Genomic DNA, 23,049 nt, shown 5'->3' with positions numbered 1-23,049 from the left:
GCGTCTTTCCGTGCCCACACCTCACTTGTCGGGGAAGGTGGGCATAGGGTGCTGACTGCTCTGCTGCCGTAGACTCAGGGAGCGTTTTGCAGAAGAGCTGATGCCGTGGGCTCTGGTTTGCTGATTCACTGGGCTTTTGCTGCCCAGGGCTCCTGGCTTAATCCCAGTAGGCAGTTTGGCCTCACAAGGCTGCTCAATCACTTTCCCCCAGCCGGACAGTAGAGAGAATCTGAAGGGTAAAAGCAGGATAACGTGTGGGTTGAGAGAGGACAGTCGAGGAGGTAAAGCAGAAGCCACGCGCCCAAGCAACCAAACATAAAGAACTCATTCACTACTCCCCTGGTCTACTTGAGGCCAGTCACCGCTTGTGATGGCCACCAACTGCATTTAACTCCATCCACCAAACTCTCTGGGCTCAGCCATCCACAACACTCTCCACAGGATTGAAAACCTCCGCATAAAGATCAGGGCAAAAGCTACTAAAGCAGCTGTTCTTGCAGGATGATGGCACAGATGTATGGTTCTGTAAGGAATCAAGGGAAATCTCTAGATCAGTCACCCCGTGTCGCCTTTATGGGCGGCTTCAACTTCCCAGCTGCTAACCAGGACGGTCAGAGAGCAGACATGCAGAGGCCCAGCAAATTCCTGAAGCCCACGTCAAAGATACCTTTTGGACATTGGTACTAAGGCAGCCGACGAGGAAAGGTGCCCTCCTAAACCTGTTGATTGTACGTAGAAATGGCCTTGTGGGTGACATGATGATTGGTGGCTTTCTTGGCCATAGTGATCAAGGAACGGTTGAGTGGGAGAACAGTTCCGGGAGAACAGACTTGAGGCTGCTCAAGGAACTAGTTAGAAAGGTCCCCTGGGAATCTGCTTCCAAAGGTATTGGTGTCCATACATGCCGGCCCCTTTGTCAGAGTCATTTGGTAAGAGCACAGGAGCGGGCAATTCCAATGTGTGGCAAGTCAAGCAAGAGGGGTAGAAGGCTGGCTTGGCTGACCAGGAATCTCCTTTGGGAGTGTAGGTGACAAACCAAAGTGTATGGGCTTTGGGAAGGTATCTAGGGGACTGGGTTGCTGGCACGCTCTATAGGAGTCAACGACGTGCCCTGTCAGCCATCCATCTCCTGGGGTGCATTAGGCAGAGCATAGCTAGCAGGTCGAAAGAAGGGATTGACCCAATTTCCTCAGTAGTGGTGTGGCCTCACCTAAAGTGCTGTGTGCAGCTTTGGGCTCCACAATATAGGCAGGATATAAAAATTAATTAGACTGTGTCCAAAGGAGGGCAACAAGGATGGTGAAAGGACTAGCAGCCATGTCCTTATGAAGTGCGGCTGAGGACACAGGGTTTGTTCTGCTTAGAGGAGTGGACAAGGGTTGACCTCACTGCTGTCTACAACTTCCTCACGACATGGAGTGAAGAGGGAGGTGCTGATTTCTTCTCTCTGGGCCCTGGTGACAGGATGTGAAGGAATGGCTTAAAGCTGCATAAACAGAAGTTCAGATTGGCTCTCAGGAAAAAGTTCTTCCCTGAGAGAGTGGTCAAGCAGTGGAACAAGCTCCTCCCAGGAAACGGTCATGGCCCCAAGCCTGTTGGTGTTCACGAAGGAACTGGACAAGGCTCTATGTGACACAGAGTCATGGTGAATGGAGTTCAATCTAGTTGGTGTCCGCTCACAAGTGGTGTTCCCCAGGGATCAGTAGGGGGCCTGTTCTCTTTAATATCTTGGTCAGTGATCCAGATGAGGGGATCGAGTGCACGTGCAAGAAGTTTGCAGATGACACCCAGCTGGGCAGGAGTGTTGATCTGCTTGAAGGTAGAAAGGCTCTACAGAGGGATCTGGAGAGGCTGGATTGATGGGCTGAGGCCAACTGCATGAGGCCAGGTCCTGCCCTTGGCTCATACCACCCCCATGCAATGCTTGGGGAAGAGTGCCTGGAAAGCTGCCTGGCAGACAAGGACCTGGGCGCTTCTCCCTGGTGGCCAAAATGGACAAGAGCATCCTAGCTTGTATGAGAAGTAATGTGGCCAGTGGAACTAGGGAAGTGATTGTCCCTTTGTACTTGGCCCTGGTGAGGCCACAGCTCACCTAATGTGTTCACTTTTGGGCCCCTCACTCCAAGGAGGACATTGAGGTGCTGGAGTCCAGCCAAAGAAGAGCAGCAAAGCTGGTGAATAGTCTGGAGATCAAGTCTTATGAGGAGTGGCTGAGGGAACTGGAGCTGTTTAGTCTGGAGAAAAGGAGGCTCAGGGGAGGTCTTATCACTCTGCAAAACTATCTGAAAGTGGGTTGTGTCGAGGTGGATGTTGAGCTCTTTTCCCAGGTAGCAAATGATAGGACGAGAAGGAACATCCTCAAGTTGCACCAGGGTATGTTTAGATTGGATATTGGCAAAAATTTATTCAATTCAATCAAGTGTTGCAACAGACCGCCCATGGAAGTGATTGAGGCAGCATTCCTGGAGGTGTTTAAACAATATGTAGACATGGCGCTTAGGGACATGGTTTAGTGTTGGAGTTGGTAGTGTTAGGTTTGCGGTTGGACTCAGTGAGATTAAGGGTCTTTTCCTACCTAAACAAGTCTTTGATTCTACGAGTCTGATGTCATAACCATTTTTTCATCCATTAAACTGTGCACCCAGTGACACTGTAATGTTCTCTCTTGGATACACTACATAGGACATGTTGTAAGAAAATCTGCTCAGGTTGGCACATAAGCAACCTGCAGCCCTTTACCTCTGTGCCCAAGATTTTGCTGTAAGCTGTGGCCATGCAGAGCTGCAAGACCCTGCCTTGCAGTGCAAGTGGAGAAGTGAAGCCCAGGAGAGCAGCCCAGCTGCATTTTCCTGGTGCAACTTGAGGATGTTCCTTCTCGTCCTATCAAGGCGAGAAGGGGTTTCTGGGTTCATCGAGGCTTGCCCTGGGGTCCATTTCTCAGATTTGACAGGAGACGGAGGAGGGAAAATAATGTTTTCCCAAGCAAACTCCCCTGTGGGCCCTTTGCAGGCTATCCTCACTTGTCCCCAGAGGCTCTTGAGCAGGAGATGGCCGTCTGCCAGCTCCTTACATCCTGACCCACATTTCCTGAGAACTCAGCAAGGCAGAGTTTCACAGACAAGAGGAAATCCCTAAACAGCATGCAGGCCAGAGAGTGGAAAGGTTTTGCTGGGAGGTTGGATTTGGTTGGTTTGTTTGCTTTTTTCCCAACTTCCCCATGAGTGTATTTGACAGCTTGCTGTCCCTGCCAGCACGCGATCCCAGTGGAAACTGGAGCTGGGAGGGCTCTTCCTGCCTGGAGGAGGCTTCCCAGGAGTGCAAGCAATTTACCAAGTGCTGCCTTTCACTCCCCGTCCCTTGCCGTGTTTCACCAAAGGCCATGTGCAGTGGCAAGCTGCAGACCGGTTTGCTGATGGTTGGCTACTTTGTCTACCTGCTGGTGGGTGCGGCTGTGTTCCAGGCACTGGAGAGGACCGCTGAGAAGCAGGAGAAAATAGCAGCTGCTCAGATGAAAGAGGCTTTTCTGCAGAACTTCACCCACCTCACGGTGGCAGAGATGGAGCAGTTTATGAAGGTAAGTGCCAGCCCTAAGGAAGACCTTTCTCCCTCCTGTTTCCCCATGATGTTTTTTTTCCTAGTCAGCCTTGCTACACAAATAACTTTCACTGCCTTTCCCCATGATGTTTTTTTCCTAGTCAGCCTTGCTACACAAATAACTTTCACTGCCTTTCCCCATGATGTTTTTTTCCTAGTCAGCCTTGCTACACAAATAACTTTCACTGCGTTTCCCCATGGCGTTTTTTTCCTAGTCAGCCTTGCTACACAAATAACTTTCACTGCCTTCCTATTGATGTGGTCATTTGTATTATTTTATCCAGCCCCCCGTTCACATATGCATGCACCCTCTTCACCTTGGATTCTTCTTTTTTGCAGGTAGGAGAGGAGGAAAAAAAAAGAGGACCTTTTCAAGGCAATGAAATTTTTGTACAAGGGCTGTGGAATAATTTCTGTTAGCTTTGATTTTCTGGGACACCAGCAAAAAAGATAGTGAGGGAGGAAGATGGGCGAAGACTTTTCTGCTGCAGTTTATTCCAGTTTGTGTCTTGCCTTTGGCAGGGCTCAGCCCTGGATTTTATCTAGGCTGTTCCTGTACGTTGTAGTTTAGCCCTGCTTGGGACCAGACTACGCAGTCTCTCTTACTCCCCAACCCTCCGAGAGAACAGGGAGACATAATATAAGAAAATGGCTCAAAGTTTGAGATAAGGACAGGGAGAGAGCCTTAAAGTGACTGTGACGGGCAAAACAGACTCAACTTGGGGAAAATTATTTGTTTATTATTAAAAGCAAAGCAGGATAATGAGAAAGAGCAGATAACCTCCCCCCATCGCTCCCTCTTCCCGGGCTTAACATTATCTCTACCAGCTTCCCCCTGCCCCGAGCAGCACAGGGGGAAGAGGGAATGGGGATTATGGTCAGTTCATCACACATCACTTTATGCCGCTGCTTCATCATCGGGGGAAGCACTCCTGACATTCCTCCCCTGCTCCAGCGTGGGGTCCCTCCCACGGGCTGCAGTCCTCTGTGAAACTTCTCCAGTGTGGGTCATCTCTTCCACGGGGTACAGTCTCTCCAGAACGGCTGCCCCATCACTGGCCCTCCACGGGCCACACCCTCCTTCAGGCATCTGTCTGCCACAGCGAGGGGTCCTCCCCAGGCTGCAGGGGGATCTCTGCTCCTCCGTGGGCCTCCATGGGCTGCAGGGGGACAACCTGCTCCACCATGGTCGTCACCACAGGCTGCAGGGGAATCTTGGCCAGGAGCCACATTACTGCTCCCCCTCCTTCTTCACTGACCTTGGCGTCTGCAGCCGTTCCTCTCAGAAGAAATTCTTCACAACAGGCAGGCAGACGCCTCTCAGGATCTTTTTACATCTCATTCACATCTCATCTCCTCTCCACTTCTTGCAGCCAGGCCAGGCCTAGTCGGGCCCAGACGTCTTCCTGGCGGGAGGCCAGAGGGTGAGGCCTGCAAGGCCCATAAGGCTCGCGCCTCCCCCTCTCTGCCCCTACTCAGCTTCCTCACATCTTCTCTCCTTCTTTTTTTTTTTTTTTTTCTGTTTTCCCCTTCTTAAATACCTAATCACAGAGGTGTTACCAGGGAACATTTTTCTATCCATTGGCTCCGCCTTGGCCAGCAGCGGGTCCGCCCTAGGCCCGGCCGAGTCCACTGAACAAAGGGGAAACAACTTCCAGCAGTTTCCTACGGAAGCTGCCACCATAGCCCCCCCTCACTAAACAAAACCAGAACACTGTACAAACCAGCCTCCTTGTCAGATGTCCAGTCCAATGTTCTCTGTTTGCTAAAGACAGGGAAAGCCGGATAGTATTTTGGTTTGGTTTTTTTTTAACTTTAAAAAATATTAATAGCACTTAGAATTAAAACCAAGCAAGAAGGGAAGAGTCTGAAATGCATAACGCGATAGATTATGGGGTTGCAGGGGCTTGGGAGAAACATCTAGTCAAATCCCCTGTGGCAGGGCAGCCTCAACTCAGCCCAAACCTTCTCTGACAGATGTTCATCTGACCTCATCTCAAAGGCCACCAGATAAATATGTGCATGTGTGTCCATGCATGCCGTTGGAGAAGAGTGTATATGTCAGGCTGAATTCTGATTGTGGGCACACCAAGAGTAACGCTCTGCAAATCAATGGACTTGCTCTGAATTTAAATATGCGTCACTAATCAGAGTACAGCCTTAAAATGAAATTCTCTGTGTATGTCGCGTGCACCCTGCTGTAACTCATTGATGCCCTCCTGGGAGGGATCAGAGTCACTGCTCAGTGTGCCTGCATGCAGGTGGGTGATTAAATCCTGGATCCACCACTGCCATCTCAAGGGAAACTCAAAACCAGCAACTAGCCACTCCGTCACTTAAGACAGTGGACTGTCTTGGTCTGCCATGTCCTAGTCATCTATCGGATCATTTTTTCCAAAGTACTTAGCCTAAAAGAATCGAGGTCCTTGACGACAGTAAAAGAAACAAGTTCTCCTAACACCCATTACAGCAGTCAGCATAAACAGGGCATAAGACTAATACTCAAAACCACTATTTAGCTGCTACTCAACTTTGTAAGCAAAGGTGTGGATAGTGTCAGAGTATCACTGAGGACAGGTAGGTGATATTCACAGGAAAGGAGCAGTAATTGGCTAAATCTGTAGTATTCTTGCAGCAAGCACACAAGAAAAGCTGCCATATTGATAGCAAACTTTGCTTTCCCTCCCAGAATCTGACTGAAGTCATTCAGAATGGAGTATACCCTGTTGGAAACGAATCGCAGATTGAAGACAGCAACTGGGATTTCAGTAACTCCTTCTTCTTTGCAGGCACAGTTGTCTCCACAATAGGTAGGTCTAATGCTTTCCCCGTATATGTGTGAGTGTGATGCTTGTTATGTCTGGTTATTAGGATCTGAATGGATAACACTTTCAAGGATGAAAACTCCAGCCCTTAATTGTCATGGATGGTGAGCAGCAACAGACTTGATCCTGAGACCTCACCACTGCACAGCTCTTTGTGCATTATTTTGGCTTGTGAAATACCGGTGGCCTTTTATATTATTTCCCACTTGTTTCTTCTTTTCAAACCATCTGTTAAAATGTTTGCTGGCCTGCCAGTTGTGGGTGGGAGATAAACTTCACTTTCCTGGTCTTTTTTCTAGGGTCAAATAGGCTTTAAATCCGAGACTGCTGTAAAGCATAAAAGACTGGTAGGAAAGAAGTGAACTCTGCTGGCACATGAACACTGTCTCAATAACCTGTGCTGAGCTGCTGGTGTACATGGTGAATTAGTAATACGACTGGAGGAAAAAAATGGGAAAGGGGCAAGGCAAATGCTGAGACTTTTACACTGCTGCTTCAAGCCGTTCTGACCTTTTCAGAGACTGCCTGCTCTTCCTGCCTCTCCCTTTCTCTCAAATATACATCCCAAAATTGCAGGGCTGCCAAATTTAAGCATAGCATCCACACTGTTGGCTCCTGCTTTACACTCTCATGCAGTGAAAGCCAAATCTATGCTTTTGCAGAGTGAAGCTGAGGCCTCACTCCCACTGAACCCTAGGCACAGCTGGTCCACTAACCTGAGTGTGACATGTCACAAGGGTTCCAGTGGTGTCCCAGCATCCTGTCAGGTGTGTAGGTGTTGCATGAACCCGTGTGGAGACCTCCTGCTATAGAAGAAAGGAAAAAAGAAGGCTCCAAGGAGACCTTATTGCAGCTTTTCAGGGGCTTATAAAAAAGATGAGGACTGACTTTTTACCAGGGCCTGTTGCGACAGGACAAGGAGTAATGATTTTAAACTGAAAGAGGGTAATTTAGATTAGACATAAGGAAGAAATTTTTTACACTGAGGGTGGTGAAACACAGCACAGGTTGCCCAGAGAGGTGGTGGATGCCCCATCCCTGGAAACATTCGAGGCCAGGTTGGCCGGGGCTCTGAGTAACCTGATCTGGTTGGAGATGTCCCTGCTCCTTGCAGGGGGGTTGGACTGGATGACCTTTAAAAGTCCCTTCTACTCAAACTATTCTATGATTCTATGACCCTTGCACTCTTTGGCTCTAAGAGCAACAAAGTCTCCAGTCCATTAAAGGATATATTTGGAGTTCTGCAGCTGTTGTTCCACTACTTAGATAAATCCTCTTTTAGTAGGACTTCAAGAGAAATATCTCTCTGGCATAAGTAAATCAGCCACCAGTAAGGTCTGGACTAATTAGCACTGTCTGTTCTAATGCACACTGCACTGCCTTCAGGACTGGAGCCAGTATCTGGACATACCAACTTACTGAAATCTAGCTGGGGAGGTCACTAACACACAGGAAGATGGACAAGAAGCTGGAGATGACTGTATGTGACTCTGACATGGCAAACAGCCTGAGACTCCAGACTTGATGTCTTCCAGGTCCCCAGAGTTCTGGTTTCTGTCTTTCCCTGTATTTCTCACAGGATAGAGCATGTTTTCCATAACTGCTTTTTGATTGTGCTTCCCACTAAGGCTGGATTGGGAGCACACCATGTTCTCTGGATCCCCCAAAACATGCAGGGTGAATCAATTTGTCTGGTTACTGCCTTTTTCAGAGAAAAAAAGAAGAGTGCATGTTTACTGAGAAGTGCTAGCCACATCTTTTGGAGTCAAAAGCAGGCCAGGCTTGGGTGGTTGTAAATGTGACCATGGACTGCTCCAGTTCTCTGGAATATCTCCTCTGACCCATCTTTTTTTCATAGGCTATGGCACGCTACGTCCTAAAACTGCTGGGGGCCAGATCTTCTGTGTCTTTTTTGCCCTGTTTGGAATCCCCCTGAATATTGTTTTTCTGCACCGTGTTGGTAAGATGCTCTCACTGCTGTGTAAAAAGCTGGGGAAATTTCTGTACGAGAAAGGAATGAGAAAGGTAATTGGTTTTACTTATTCAGGCACAGTTATATTATTATTTGCTAAATTTCTCCCCATGTCTGGTGAACTTAAATAGAAGATAAGGTTTGATCAGATCCACAATGCACGAAGGCAAGAAAAACTATCCAACATTTGCCATTAATTTCCAGACAATCTGGACTTATAAAATTCTATACATAAACTATATGTGTGTCTGGCTGATAAATCTTAATATTTAACAAGCCTTCTTCTCCAGTCAAAGCTTCTTCATGACTGCTGGGAAGTAAAATGGTTCAAAAGTCACTGTCCAGGCACTTCTTCATCAGGACCTCATTTGTAGTAGGTATCTGCTGGCTAGCAGCCAAGTTGCGGCACTGATGCAATGAGAAATGAAGTCAACAATCAAGACTCTTGGAGACAGTACTGTCAGAAATGGAGTAATTTTTTTTTAAGGCTGTTTTCCCAGGCAAATTCTAATGTTCTTTAGGTGCCACACTTGAATACCTAAAAACTAAAAATGAAGTTGTCTGGTGAAAAGTGGAAATAGTCTGACTCCAGTAAAAGTCATTGGACAGGAATTCCTTGTGTATTCATGGTCATTGGAGGTTGATAGAATCAGATAAAAGACTACATCTCCCAGAGCTACTGTGGACAAGCAACACCCATAGTACATGGCTTCCCCCTGCTTCAGAGCAAGGCTAGGATACTTACAGAGGAAGAGCACTCAATACAAATCCTTCAGTTACTGTGGCCCTAGCAGGTATTCCTAGATAGTCACTCATTTTGAACAGCCACTATTATATATGTCCTGCTAGTGTGTCAAATAATGATTATAATTGAACTGTTTTTTTTTTTTTCTTTTCCAGAAGAAGATAAAATTTCTGACTCTTTTGTTCTTCCTGGCAACGGGGATCCTAGTTTTTCTGTGCTTGCCATCACTCTTCTTCCAGATAACAGAGGGCTGGTCCTACAGCGAAGGAATTTATTTTGCATTTATCACCCTCAGCACCATTGGCTTTGGAGATTATGTAGTAGGTAAGGCTGATTACAGAGAGGAGACAAAAAAAAGTGCCAGGGTTGTGACTGTAATTACCATGAGTTGATTGCACAGGCAATGTACTGTAGAGACAAATCTTCTGTCTGAGTCTTTGACTCATCTTTGTCTTGTACAGTTCTGGGGGAAATATTTGTTTCTCTGGGATTGCATGTGCTGACCAAAGCAGTAAATTGTTGAAATATAATGAAATGCGGTGCAAAGAAGCCAAGTACTTTGGAGAGGGAAGGGGAAGTGTAGGGGGAGAATTCGAGGAGCCTAGGAATTTGCATATACCAAAAGGGAACAGTTGGTGACAGTCGTACAAAATAAGGCATGCATCCATGCTTTAGCCACCTACGACATATATTTCAAAGTGTAGAGTAAAGAAATAAATTATTACATTTCAGAAGACATGATTTTACACAACAGTCTGAGAGATGGAAATCCCCATCCTGGGAAAGTGGGGAAATCTACTCGCTCTGTGAGAAGTGAGGCTATCACCATGAAAGTGGCCTTCTTTAGTCTCCTATGTATCACTGGAGGCTCTCTGTCTTCACAAGCCAGAGCTTAGGATTTCCCCTGGAAACAAACTGTTTAAGCTACACTCCAGCATGCTGGAGTACTCATGAAAACACTTCCATGGATCTGCTGACCAAAATACAGTCTCCATGGAAAAAGCTTCCAGAGGAACTCCAAAATGTTCACCAGGATCCAAATCAGCGTTCACAGAAGAAGCAATCAAACACCTAGACTCCATGGAGAATCAAAGATTGCCCTACAACAACCTATCCTGCCAGCATCTTGCCAGCCTGAACTTCTATTCAGTGGTAGTATGAGAAGGAAGCTCTGAAGCTGGTACTTGAGCACCAGTGCTGTCCCTACAGAGAATCTAGAAGACTTAATGTCCCTTTCCGATGGAGAAACATCCACCACACAACAAACCCTAGGCTCTCAAGCCTTGCAGAGATGCAAGAGGGCCCTTGGAGACTGGCTGGCAGCCTTACTGTGTGTTTGAAAGATTTCTTAAATCAGGATGAGGACTGCAGCAGAAGGAGCCCACAAGCTGTACCAGACACCATCTGATCTTTCCTGCTGGCATCAATTTATCTGAGTCTGCTAAAGAGGTTGGGTAGTGCTTTGATGATCCAGTTGACATCTTGCTTGTTTACATGAGTTTAGTAATTGTAATGATCCTGTAGCCTTGCTGATGGTTAATTCTTGTAATGGCAATGGGTTGAATAGGGCACATTTCTCCAAATGATCCCAGCCAGCTAACTGCTCCCTCTTGCTACAAAGCACAGGAAAGTAGTGTCCCCTGAAACTCCCCTTTTTACTTAATCCAGAGAAAGATTTTTTGTCTCCAACAGCGCTTAAGCAGTATTGCCATGAACACAACACAGAACTCAGGCATTAGCAAGGACTCTGTATCACACAGCAGCGGCCTCTTTGCTTACTGTTTTCTCCAGCCAGGGTCAATCTTTGTCACTGCAGTGGAAGACAATAGGGCACAAGCATTTCTTTCCTAACCATCAGCAGGACTGATAACCCTGGCCTTTGTGATGCTGAGCACCTCAAACTTCAATGATGAGGAATATAGGAAGGTGGAGAGTGGCTAGTGCCATGCAGGAGAAAAAGTGGACATCAAACTGCTGCATTCTCTTCCCTTGTCCAAACTACAAGTGTGTTTTACAATAATGATAGCAAGTCACAGCCTGATAACCGCTACCTCCATAGCACTTTCCTCCTCTGCAGTTGTATTATTTTACAAATACAGTTTTAAAAACTCCTGGCTCTGTGATTTCATCTTCATTAGGATGACATAACTGGAACAGAAATATTTTTCCTTGCAGTATTTATCTCAATTGACCTTAAACAATGGTGAAAAAAAAAATTATTATAATCTTAATGCCTCACACCTTCACAATGAAAGAAGCAAAATCAATGACTGCTCTGAGTATTACGCATTTAGAATTGATTATAGATGAGAAATGGACTTGTGCTGGCCAAATGGAACAGAACAGGTTTAAGTTTATTTGCATTTTAGCAATCCAAAACTGGTTTGTAGCTATTGTACTTCAAGCATGAGATAAAGCCTGTTTTGGGTAGGGAGACATCCTAGGAAGATGGCAGAGTCTGGATATCACTGTTTGTAATACATGTGCACATAGGTGATACTTCTAGGGTGAAACTCCCCTTGGGCTGTAAACCGAATTTATGCCCTGCTGAACTCCAGTTTTGAGTAAATATTACAAAGATATTACTTGTTGCTTTGCTAACCCCACATCTTGAACTTCGGATAAGACCACAAAAGGAGATGCTTTGTAGCAAGGCTGGCATGTCCTCTGCCAACTCAACCCCAGCAGAAGAAAAAGAAACAGCTGTTGGATATTTATCCATGAGGACAAACCAGCCCACTCCTGTCCCATTTCCAGAGCTCTTGCGTGATGAAGTACAAAAATTCTGCACAGTTGATCTATGCAGTTCAGAGCACTGCAGGACTTGAAAAAAGTTGCCAGCATCCTGGCTCCCTCTGGGCAGCTTCACAATGGGAAATGATCCAGCAGGTTGGTGGTGATCTCCCTGTCCATACACATTGCTGTGTTACCTACTATGTGGGTCACCCCTGACAGTGACTTACAGCACTCAATAAGCAATATCGCCAAGTTTTCCTGCAGATGTCAGGGCCATATCAGCTGTATCATGGTGACTGTGTAGAACTGAGTGCGGCAGGAGTAAATGCTCTCTGTGTGTTGGTGGTGGATTGCTGACGTTTGAAGAAACAAATGAAATTACCCATGTAGAAAAGCAGGTGTGCAATACTGACTGATGCTAAGAGGTTTGGATTGAGTGAAATAAGCTTCAGTCCACTGGTTTCCAACACAGAAATTTGTGTCCTTGGTATGTGTCGGTGAATTCTCGTCAGTCGCCTAGTTTTTTCATGGAGGAAGCTCCTGAAGCCGTTCGAAAATAAAGTAGGAATTGCAACTACTCTCTTTGTATGATCAAGGGTACCTGTGATTTAAAGCAAATATTTATTAGGTCATAATCACACTTTATAAAAATACGTAGAATTACAATAACCTGTGCTCTGCTTTTTGTGCTTTTGAGAGTTTGGGAATATTTTCATTATAATGTGATGCACTTTTACACTACTTCCCACATCATTGCATTTACCTGTAGATGCAGAAGTTGAATTGGGATCAGTATGCTCTAAGGGGTAAAAAAAAATCCTGCTCTTCTGCTAATTCACCTCAATCCCAGTATATCTTTTTGACAGGCCAGGATGTTTGTGTTAGCTAGTTTATTGCAACCACAAGAGATTTGCCCAGCCTTAACCCAATGCTAGGAAAGTGAGGGACTCCACTGCAATGAAAAAGTCACCTTAAAGTACTCAATGTAAAATACATTGATGAACCCATTAGGTTGGCCCACTTTACACAGGCAAAGCAATTTTAACTTGTTAATTTTCTTCTTCTTTCTCTCCCCTGATGTGCAGGTAAACAGCCTGGCAGGAATTACTTTTCCTACTACCGAACGCTGGTGGCTATTTGGATTCTTTTTGGCCTTGCCTGGATTGCTCTCCTATTTAATTTATTGACAACGCTACTAGAAGATACTGAAAAAATAATTGTCAAGGACCTCCATCAAATTAGAAAGGTGAATAAGGACAATGCACCAAGTCAACAAAGAAGATGCTGGCCTGCTCAATTTATTCCAGATGAAGAACCACTACCAGCACGTGCTGGAGAGGATGGACAGAAAACGGAGTCATTAGCAACAGATTCTGAACACACAGAAAATGAAAAAAAAAGTTCTTTCTTACAGCAAAGCTATTGTCATAACATATGATAATTGAATTCTTCATTGGAGAGTTGCTAGTGAACTATTCTCAAGAAATTCCCATGAAAATAAAATTTCTCCTACCTTTTGCCGAGATATGACCTTTCAGAACTCAAGACTTACAGTTACACAAAGCCTGAATATTAAATGTAAGAAATTTGCTCCTCAATTTGCAGGTAGGTTGCTAACAACCTGAGAAGTGCCCTTGTTTTGCAAGGTGTTTTTAAGGCACTTGCAAAAAAATGCAGAGAAGCGGCATGGTACTGTTTGCTGGTCCTATTTGGATTTTGCTGCTTGCAAGAAAGCATGTCTCTTCCGGGAACTGACATGCAGAAGCTTTTCTGAGGCATTGCAGGGCACCTTTGGAAGAAGCAATAAGGGTATATAGCTTACTAGATGCGTGATTTGAGACATCATATTGGACAAGCTCTTATGATCTGAGAGACATATTTAAAGGACAAGACCTGGGCTCAGTTCAGAAGCACCTAATGGACAAGGTGAGAAAAAGGTTAGTGTGTTAGAGACTATTGATTCCACCTCTTCCTGTTTTATACTAAAATGAACAAAGGCAGTTTCACCTTTTATCCCTGTGGCTTTGAAACATTTATAAAGAACATATAAAACCATGTCTTTAATTCAAATTTTATAACAATTTTATTCTATAAGCATTTTATAAGAACAGAAACTGGTGTGAATGGAAGAGTCTTCACTGCATCAGAGCCTTGCTGCTATGTTTGAATTCAATAGGAGCTATAAAGTCATTTTAAAACAATTCTATTGTGCTGTGCTAAGGTAGCTTTCCAAGTGCAAGTGTTGTCTAAACACTTCAACCAGGTAAAAAAAATGATGTCAAATCTGGGCAGGGTGTTTCAGATGTATTGCCTGACATGCAGGCCATTCCTGGGTGAAGACCCTGGCTTGATCTACACGTCAGGTGCCCTGTGTGTGTCAAGAGCGCACTAAAACCCTATCCTGAAATGCTGGCAAAGCAGCTGTGGTAGACACAGTCACAGAGGTGGAATGTCCCATGGGTGTGTATGGTTACACTAAAAGCCAGTCTGGTCCAAAATCCTGTCTCTGAGCATGCCTACTAGCATATGCCTTCACACAGCGTAAGAATGAGGCAGCTCTGCCATGCTCCCGTGCTGGGGTACAATCCCTCTTCCAGTAGTTGGTGGCTCATAGGCTGCCCAAACAAGAGGTGGGGGTCTCTGTACTGCAAAGTCCACGAACTTGCCCAAATGCTGAACTCACATCAGCACCCACAGGACCCACCCAAGGCAGTCCAGAGGTTTAGTACACAAAGTACCTCCCTTTGACCATGCTGAACGTGTTGCTTGGCAGATTTTCATGATATCCTCAAATTCCTGTTTTGTAAGAGAGTGGATAACTGTTCTCGACTCACCCTCAGCAAGGGTGAGCCCAGAAAGATCAGCCCTTGCCAGAGCTATTCCTGTATGAAAGAGAGAATAAATTACAGCTATAAAGCAATTTTGGGCCATAAAGATGCAATGAACCCTGAAGTTGAATTCATAACTACTTCAATCAAATGAGGCCACACTTCTTGCCAAAACAATTCTGCTTGTTCAAGACCTGGCATGTAGACCTGACCAAATGTGTACTTTCTTTCCCTCCCCAAATTATTTTCCAGTGTTGCCCTCAAGGCTGACTTCTCACCTAATATGTCTCACTCTCAGTAAACCTTTCTGAGGCAGCAGGAACAAGAGTGGATCGAAACTGGGGCAAGCTGGCAGGGTATCATACGACACAGTGGTCTTTGTGCAAGCCATCCTCTTGTTGCTGTCATAAGGTGACATCTTAGCCAGGCAGAGGAAGCAGGTGGGTGCTCCCGGGCAGGGATCTCTTCACCTCCCCCTTTTCCCCTCTCAGCAAGCATTGACTCACATTGTTATTTTCCAGACATCGTTTTTTCTGTCCTGTATTTTCCCAGCCCTTCCTACAAGGACCATTAACTCCATCGCCAATCTAATAGAGGTACTGTCAGGGCTGTTTTAGGGAGAGATGGTCCTGCCTTGGGGTGTTATGGCCATTTTGCACAGCCTCTTATAATTCCTTCTAGATCATTTCCTGGTGTTTGATGCCACCCAGCCCCAAGGTGGCGGGCAGGGCCTCTGGTCTAGCACAAAACATGTCTATTTGCTGTCTTTATTGCTCGGGAGAAAGAAGCATCCAAGGAATATTTTGAAGTCAACAGAACTCCCAAGGGTTTTCTTCAACTTGTTCCCACTGTCCCATTTGGTCCCCATCATGCCCTGAAACAAGCTGGTAATGTCCCATTGCAACACAGAGCAATTGAGGATGCTTGTTTAGACATTTCAGGAAGGGCAAGAGAGATGGCGCATGGACTCTGACTGTAAACAGCAAGTACAGAGTCAGCCAGTGGCTCTTTAAGCAGAATAGGACAAATTCTCTATCCTTCACATTTGTGGATGTTTAACAACACGCCATGAAAACCAAGTACTTCTCGTCCCCAAAAGTCAGTCTGCCTTGCGCAGCTATTGTCATAGGCTGCAGGCAATTCACCTTTTAACTTACCCCCTCTTACCACGCTCCCCGGGTAAGGATATGACTGTCCAGTCAAGGCAGAGAGGAACTGAACAACTCACCCAGGGTCAGGGCATGTGGGAAATATGAGCCAGGAATGGCTGTCATGGGGCTGTCCTCTTTCAGGCACCAGGAATCAAAGTGTCCCTTCAGTTGTAGATGCCAGCCTGGGAACAGAAAAAAAACCCACATCCACAAGCATAAAAAACATAAAAGGTCTCAGGAGAAATTCAGATAACTGCTCTAAGAAAGAAGATTAGCCATTGATAAATCCTCATACCTGCAGGGATGCCTTTTGAAGAATGTTCTCATCTTTGCTTCTCGTGCCCTCTCGTGGCTGTGTGCAGCAAATCCCCTCCTTTTACATTTCTACCAAGTTTGGGCAATTTAACTCTACCTCCTACTGTGCAGTTCACCTGATGTAGTTGTGACAGCCCTGGCCAGAGCAAGTCCCAGGGCAGCAGCGTTGTCAGTGATAACCTGAGGAAGCCATCCCGTATTTTCATGCAGTTCACACAAGCTTGCTAAGGGCTAAAACACAACGCGTTCTCAAGAAGGAGATGGGGATGAGTGCCCTGAACTGGTCCAGCTGGGGATCCTGCCTTGTACTCACACTGAAGCAGCTCCGTGGAGGTCAGCTGGGGATGTGACGACTTTCTGTCAGCAAAACGTCATGTGAAGAACCCTTAGTGGCAGCATGCACAGTGCTGATGAAGGGGTGCATTTCTTTCACGTGCTCCAGGCACCAACTTCCCCTGCATAACGTCTGCTGCAGGACCAAGGCAGACCCTCTGTCCCATGGGGAAAGGGATTGGTCTAGAAAAAAATCTGCAAAATGGCAGGTTTGGGTGCAGGCTTTGGGGCCAGGATGAGCTGGCCCACTCTGTAGCAGCCTTGAGGGCAGGCAGTGCCTCATGCAGCAGAAGGGGTGGAGATAGAAGCTGCAGAGACGTGGAAGAAAGAACCAGCATCAAAGGGTGTGTGGTCCTCTCTGCTGAGAAAGGCAAGGGAAAAGCCCAGGAAAGCTGCAAGCAAGTGTGGGAGAGGAATTTTTTTGGATACAATGTTGTTCCTCATACTTATGCTGAACAATAAAGTTGTCTCCACAAGGACTTAGGCACAGCAACAAATCTCTCCAGGGCTGGAGCAAGTAGCTTCTTCCAGCATTATCATCCTTTGAGCACCACACAACCGCACCAGACCTTGTCTGCACATCACCCCTGAAACAGGGAGCTGTTGCTCCCCTGGTAGTAGGGGCCCCAGAGAAAATCAGGTGCCTCACATGAGCTCGTGCATCAGACCTTTGGCAAACGTCTGGTTTGGTGCTCTCTCAACCAGGCCCAGGTGTCCTAGTATTGCTTACTAATAAATTAGACCCAGCTAGGGGTTCTGTAGTTGCTGAGGTTAAGAAAAATAATCTTGAATTGAGAGCAAAGTTAGAACAGAGCTTGTCCTCCACAGCCGGAGATTTAAAATGGTCCCAGGACTTTCAACTCATGAGTGTAAGCGAGGCTCCGGCTCTCCTACATGTTCCCCTTGCCCAAGGGACAGAAGACAGGAATAAAATCTATTCCAAAATCGCTGTTCCGCCAAGTGTTGAGGCGGCAGCAATTCTCTGGAGACCAGGCAGAGGGATTCTCCATCAGCAGATCTGCACAGCCTGGAGCCTTTCCTGGGAGCTGTTCAAAAGCTGTCACTGTTCCTGAGTCCCACTGCTCCGCTCAGGGAAATCCAATTTTCATCAAGCAGTCTCCTGTGCAACTTCCAGCTCTCCCACTGCAGCTTGTTTTCAAATGGGAAACATTCCCAAGACAAGTCAAATACTTTCCCATACATTAAACCAGTTGCTGAAAAACTCCAGAAGTATGATCAGGAAATATATTATCTTGGATTAAATGGCAGCAGCATGTTCCTGCAGTCAATCTGGGCTGCTCCTCATACATCACCCACGTCTTTGCTGCCAGCTAGCAAACAGTGTGCATTTCTGCACTTGAAACCAAGGAAATGCCAGGAGGAATTATCTTTCCCTCAGAAAGAAGCCCCTCAGAAATTCAGTTGCCTCCGGAGAGAACAGCAGAAACTGCACTTTGATCTGTCTTTAATTAGTATATGGGATTGTTTAGGGACCTTTTGAGGTCTCCTTCAATTAATATCCAGTTCATTTGGAGAGATTAGATTTTTTCTGGAAGCAGAGAGACTACTCAAAGCAGTTGAATGGCTTGACTAATGCTACACCATTTAGTCAGTGGGATTTTTTTTTTTTACAGAAATTACTAAAGGTGAGCCACACACATGCTATTTTCCATTCTGTCACACTTGGACATGTGGTTTTTTTGCCTGACTCGTGACCAAAAGACGTGGGATCCACCTCAGAACTGGTTTAACAAACATAACTAATAACTCTCCAAAGGCTTGTTCTCCATCCCTCACAATTGCACCCAAAGAAAAAAAAAAATCAGATTTTTCTGTCAGCCAAGTCTCCTTGTACCATTCCAGCAGGATTCAAAGATTTCCTGCGAGGTTTTATACCAGCTCTCAGACTGTAAGGAAAGGGGATCGCTGGGATCCCTGGCTCGTGTGACTGAGGACTGGTCTGGGGCAACGTTGCTGGTTTCATGCTAGTAAAGTCAGTATTTAGCTATTCTGGGGCTAAAAAGTTGGGAGTAAGCATAGATATTGCCCTCCAGATAACCTTGTCCATGCTCTTGCATCCTTGCAGCTGGCCTCACCTCAGGACATGAACTCAAACAGCTCCAAATCTGCTTAGAAAATTCAACATTTTCTGTCATGTGAGGTTCTGGACTTGATTAGGGTAATTCTCTACCAGAAGTTTGGAAAGGTTCATTTTGCTGAGTTAAAGTTAGGGCAATTATTGAATCCATTTAATTGCCAGTTCAACATGATTTAGGAGACATGTCTCCTGAATAAAGACTTTCCAAAATTCTCTTTACATTATTCTCCCATATGTGGTTGGAAACCGTAGCTGTGCTTTTGTGGTGAGATGCTGAAGCATGAAATAATATATCCCCAGAAAGAGAGATATACTGATAAGCAGAATGATAATAAAAACAAGTGTGCGTCATTGAAAAATGAAGGGAGGTACAACTTATAATTCAAGTTTATGGCTTCCTTAAGAGGGATTAGACAGAAAGATGCTGATATTCTCAAAGAACAAATGTGTATTGAGGTGAATTCAGCTTCTCAAAGTAAAATATGATTGTTTGTCTTAGCAAGGCATGGAAAAAATCATGCATCAAGACCAGAAAAGAACATAAGTCAGAATTTTTGCTGAAAATCCCTCAGAATTCCGTTCTGTTCATTTAAATGACTCATTCAGTGCTTTAAAAACAAGGTTAAGGTCTTACATTTAAAATGCCTTTAGACATTTCCTAGAAACCAAGGACAAAACCCAAGCAGTGATCTCTCTATTCTCAACTTCAAAAGTCCAGGAATTCATCTCAAAATATAGTACACACTGGCTCAGAATGAGAAAGACCCAAGTAGCCCAGTATAGGCATATTCCAATTGCTAGACACCAATTCTCCCTATTCAAGCAATCTGCCTCTTTGGAAAACATGCAAGAGCTGTTCAGGATCTCTATTGTGCAAGTCTGTTGAAATAGAAATGCTCAGGTCAGGGCTTGTATATTGCCCAAAAGTAAATATAAATCAATTAGAGTCCAACCTTGCAGGTAGGTTGGACTGGATTACCTTCCAACCCAAACTATTCTATGATTCTATAAATGTCCATCTCTGAAGAACTTTGACTAGTTTCCCAATTGCCAGTATGAAATTCCAATACATAAATGTGTTTTTTAATAGATTTTTTTTTCCCCTTTCTTCGTTTCTTTCCTTATTTCTTTCTTCCTTACAGTCCTCAGTTTGGTGATGAGATGAAGAATGGATGCAGCAGAGCTCACTACAGTCCTGGAAATGCTTGGGCAACTCCTAGAGAAATATGACCCAGCAGCAAGGTCTACAAAGTGCTTAGAAGTTGAATGTAATAGCAGCAGTGGTAGCATGATTTGGTGATGTCAAATAGACAAAAATTGCCAGGAGGAAACCAAAAAGAGGAATTCCCAGCAGTGGTGGTAAAAGTCTATTCTTTGCTTGCAGTAGGTCTCTGAGAAAGAGCCTGAATACAAGCTGCCCAGGCTTTTTCCTCAAAAGTGGCTCATTTGTAGCGCTCGGGTTTGGTAACGACGCTTCCCAGTTATCATCCCACAGCCCTCTGTTGGGGCTCAGCCTTCCTTGGTAAAGCATCCAGTGAAGGTGGAAAACATCCTCTTAGGATGCAAATCTTGAGGGGGAAGAACTGTTTCTGGTGCGTGACAATTTGCATACTGGTATTTGCAGTAATAAACAGTAATAAACCGTACCAAAGTGGATGGGTCTTTTGTGTGGCAGCCAGGCTGCCTTTCAGCTACTTCTAGGAAGTTAAAAGCATGACTGGAAATTTCCGTATAAAGAGCCTTGCTTTGGCACACAGTTTTCTCACTCAATATGGTTCATGGGCGAAAGTGGAGAGTGGCAATCTCATGCTGAAAAACCCAAAGACCTTACTTACCAGATGCCAAAAAGCAGAGGAGTGAGTTACAGAAACGATGTCACTCCCCCACCACGGCCATCCATCATATGTAGTGATAGCACAGCAAGGAGAGGTAACACCAAGAAGGATAGGCAGAGCACTCTTCCCTATGAGATCATGGATAGTAGTTCAGTTTTGAGGTCAGAAGAGAACCTGCGTTGTAGGTGAACTCCCCCCTAGGGACGTCAGCTATGCTCCAGATATCCATCAGCTAGAACAGTAAGTCCATTTTCCATCATCTGAAAGCCTAATTCAGTTTTCCCTGACTTTTAAACTTGGTCAGATCACAGCTTGTCTTGTACCCAGAACTGCTTTACTCGAGTTTGGGCTCATGTCTGCTGACCACATCATGAGCAGATGTCACTAACAGAGGAAACCAGAGCAAACATGCTAAATGCTACCCAAATCAGCAACAGGATTTCAGCAAATATGTCCAGACAATTGGGCATGCTCCAGGGTCAGATCACTTTGGCACAGTAGGATAGCTAAAGGCTGCATCTTACAAAACACAACCATGAAGATGAACAAAAAGTCGTGTAGAAATAACTGTGCGCACACTGCCGCGGCACAGCCTCCAGATGTCAGCATCGACCCAAGCAAGAGAAAGGCACAGCACAAATGGTGCAAAAAAAAAAACCCCAGAAACACTCTCCGGCAGTTCCTGCTCTCCTGCCTGGGACAGACAGACAGGAGTGTTTCCAATTCACCTGGAAAAAGTGCTCTGTTCACAGACAAAAGCAAGGGATGTAGTTTGTAGCCACGCCTGCAAGCATTTTACATGCACATTATACTGATGTGAGCCACATGCGCTTCTGTGCGTGTAGGTGCTCATCATCTATATATGTATATGTGCGAGGTATAGATAGATACGAATTTTGGTGTAAAGAATAAAAGGCTCTTTGCCAACAGCTTCACATGAAGGCAAAAGCCAGGTAGGTCTTCCAGTATCTTTTCTAATCACATGCATATTCGTCTCTCCCAGTACACATTCCTGTGCCTGCAGCTGATGAGCTGAGAAACACAGCAATCAGCTCCGGAAAAAGGATCTGAGAACATAAGGACAGCTCAGACCCCGTGGTGGTGTAAGGCAGTAAGATCAAGGTCGATCTCAACTGATCAATAAATTTGTTGTCTCCTCTATTCCCCTTAACCTGTTAAGTTCATTTTATGCCACTCTTTTAGGAAAGAAAAAAAAAAGGCTTAAAAAAATCCCATCTCTGCCTCTTCTTCTCCTTAACTCTGCCCTCCCCTTACAGCCCACAAGATTTCAATGCATCCAAAATTTACTTGGAAGGAAAAGGCCCCCAGTTCTGCTCAAAGCAGGCGTTTACATTGTCCCCGTCACAGTGTGGAGCTGTGACGCAGAATGAAGTCACAAGTACAGCAGCACGACCCCTGACGCCAAACACTGAGGCAGCGGAGACCCAACAGAGACTGCTGATCACCCTTCCCCAATTGCGGAGCGGTGGGCAGGGTGGCAGAGAGCATCCTTCAGCCTAACCTTGCACCTCCACCTAACTGGGGGGAGATTCGGGGGTTGTTTGTTTAAACACATACTCCCCCTTGACACCAGATCAAAAAGAAAATTAATGAAGGAGTTGCCAGATTCCTCAGCTCTTGTAGGGCACAGAGATGTTGGTTTTACACGAAAAGACCCTCAAGATCCTCCTGCACCAAAGTGTTCATCCGAAGTGCAGAGCTGCACACAGCAGTTTAAGCAGGGCCGAGGGTGCCTGGAGGGATCTTGACACAGAAGATTAATGGATCTCTTCCAGCCACAGGTTGTCAGTTAAGTCAAGCACTGCTAATGCAGGATGTTGTCCCGAGACCTCTGTTAGCACTATGACGAAGCTTTTTTTAAGTCCTCTGTGTAAAAGGCATAACCCTCGTATGCCGATGGATCATATCCTTGGGATCCCTAGAGAGCAGGCCAAATGTGGAAAGAAAGGGAAAGGAAATCTCTTATTTCATAATGGTGCAAACAGACATGTCAGGAGAATTACATCAACATGGAGCACATGTGAAATTTAATACTCCTCCTAATGCATTTAGATGAGGCAAAATGCAAAGTCTATACTGCCTCTGGGAATAATTCTGGTAGGAAGTTTTCACCACTAGGAACCAAGGACTTTCTACTTACTCTGGAATTTGAGCCTTTGTTTTCAAAGCCTTCCTGAGAGACTTCAAAATCAAGTTTCTTAAGTGTACATTACTCTCTGAAGATCTGTCTTGCAGAATGAAACACCAGTGCTGGTGCAATGCTGGTATAAATCGAGGGTAGCATGCTTAAAAATCAGTAAACTTTCATGGGGTCGCAGACAATCTGCAAAAGAGGAGCGCTTGATCCTTTGCATTACAGAAAGCCAAGATACACAAACACACGCAGCCCTCATCCTTTGCCTGGTGTCAGCTGGCATTGCTGCAGGGGTGCATTAGACTTGTATGGATTTCTACCAGCTTTGACCATGGCCCATAAGGCTCTCAAAGACCTAGAAATGCAAGCACTATTTACTTTGGAGTCTTTTGCAGACAGGAGGAGCCTGAGACCTTCTGACTGGTTTCCCTCCCCCCCCATATCAGGCTATAGATACGGCAT

The 23,049-nt window shown here is 45.4% G+C and overlaps 1 protein-coding gene and 1 long non-coding RNA gene across 6 annotated transcripts in view; both read left to right on the top strand.

The window, feature by feature from the left end:
* Positions 1-23,049, top strand: part of LOC147600436 (uncharacterized) — a 759,986-nt gene that overhangs the window by 279,232 nt on the left and 457,705 nt on the right. The gene's annotated exons all lie outside the window — the stretch shown is intronic.
* On the top strand, positions 3,218-21,593 carry LOC104479559 (potassium channel, subfamily K, member 16). 5 transcript variants are annotated; one of them, XM_086749668.1, is made up of 7 exons: positions 3,218-3,574; positions 6,284-6,404; positions 8,278-8,444; positions 9,292-9,460; positions 12,958-13,798; positions 14,953-15,140; positions 19,740-21,593. In XM_086749668.1, exons 1-5 carry the CDS (start codon positions 3,218-3,220, stop codon positions 13,308-13,310), a joined length of 1,167 nt encoding a protein of 388 aa, XP_086605794.1. In that variant the 3' UTR covers positions 13,311-13,798; positions 14,953-15,140; positions 19,740-21,593. The 5 variants fall into 5 exon arrangements, with proteins under 5 accessions (XP_086605794.1, XP_086605795.1, XP_086605798.1 ...); XM_086749669.1 differs by having other exon boundaries at positions 12,958-13,809; XM_086749672.1 differs by lacking the exon at positions 14,953-15,140.

This window comes from Chlamydotis macqueenii, chromosome 5 (assembly GCF_036417535.1).
Source record: "Chlamydotis macqueenii isolate bChlMac1 chromosome 5, bChlMac1.mat, whole genome shotgun sequence".
Lineage (NCBI taxonomy): Eukaryota > Metazoa > Chordata > Aves > Otidiformes > Otididae > Chlamydotis > Chlamydotis macqueenii.
This window is presented reverse-complemented; position numbering and strand designations above follow the sequence as displayed.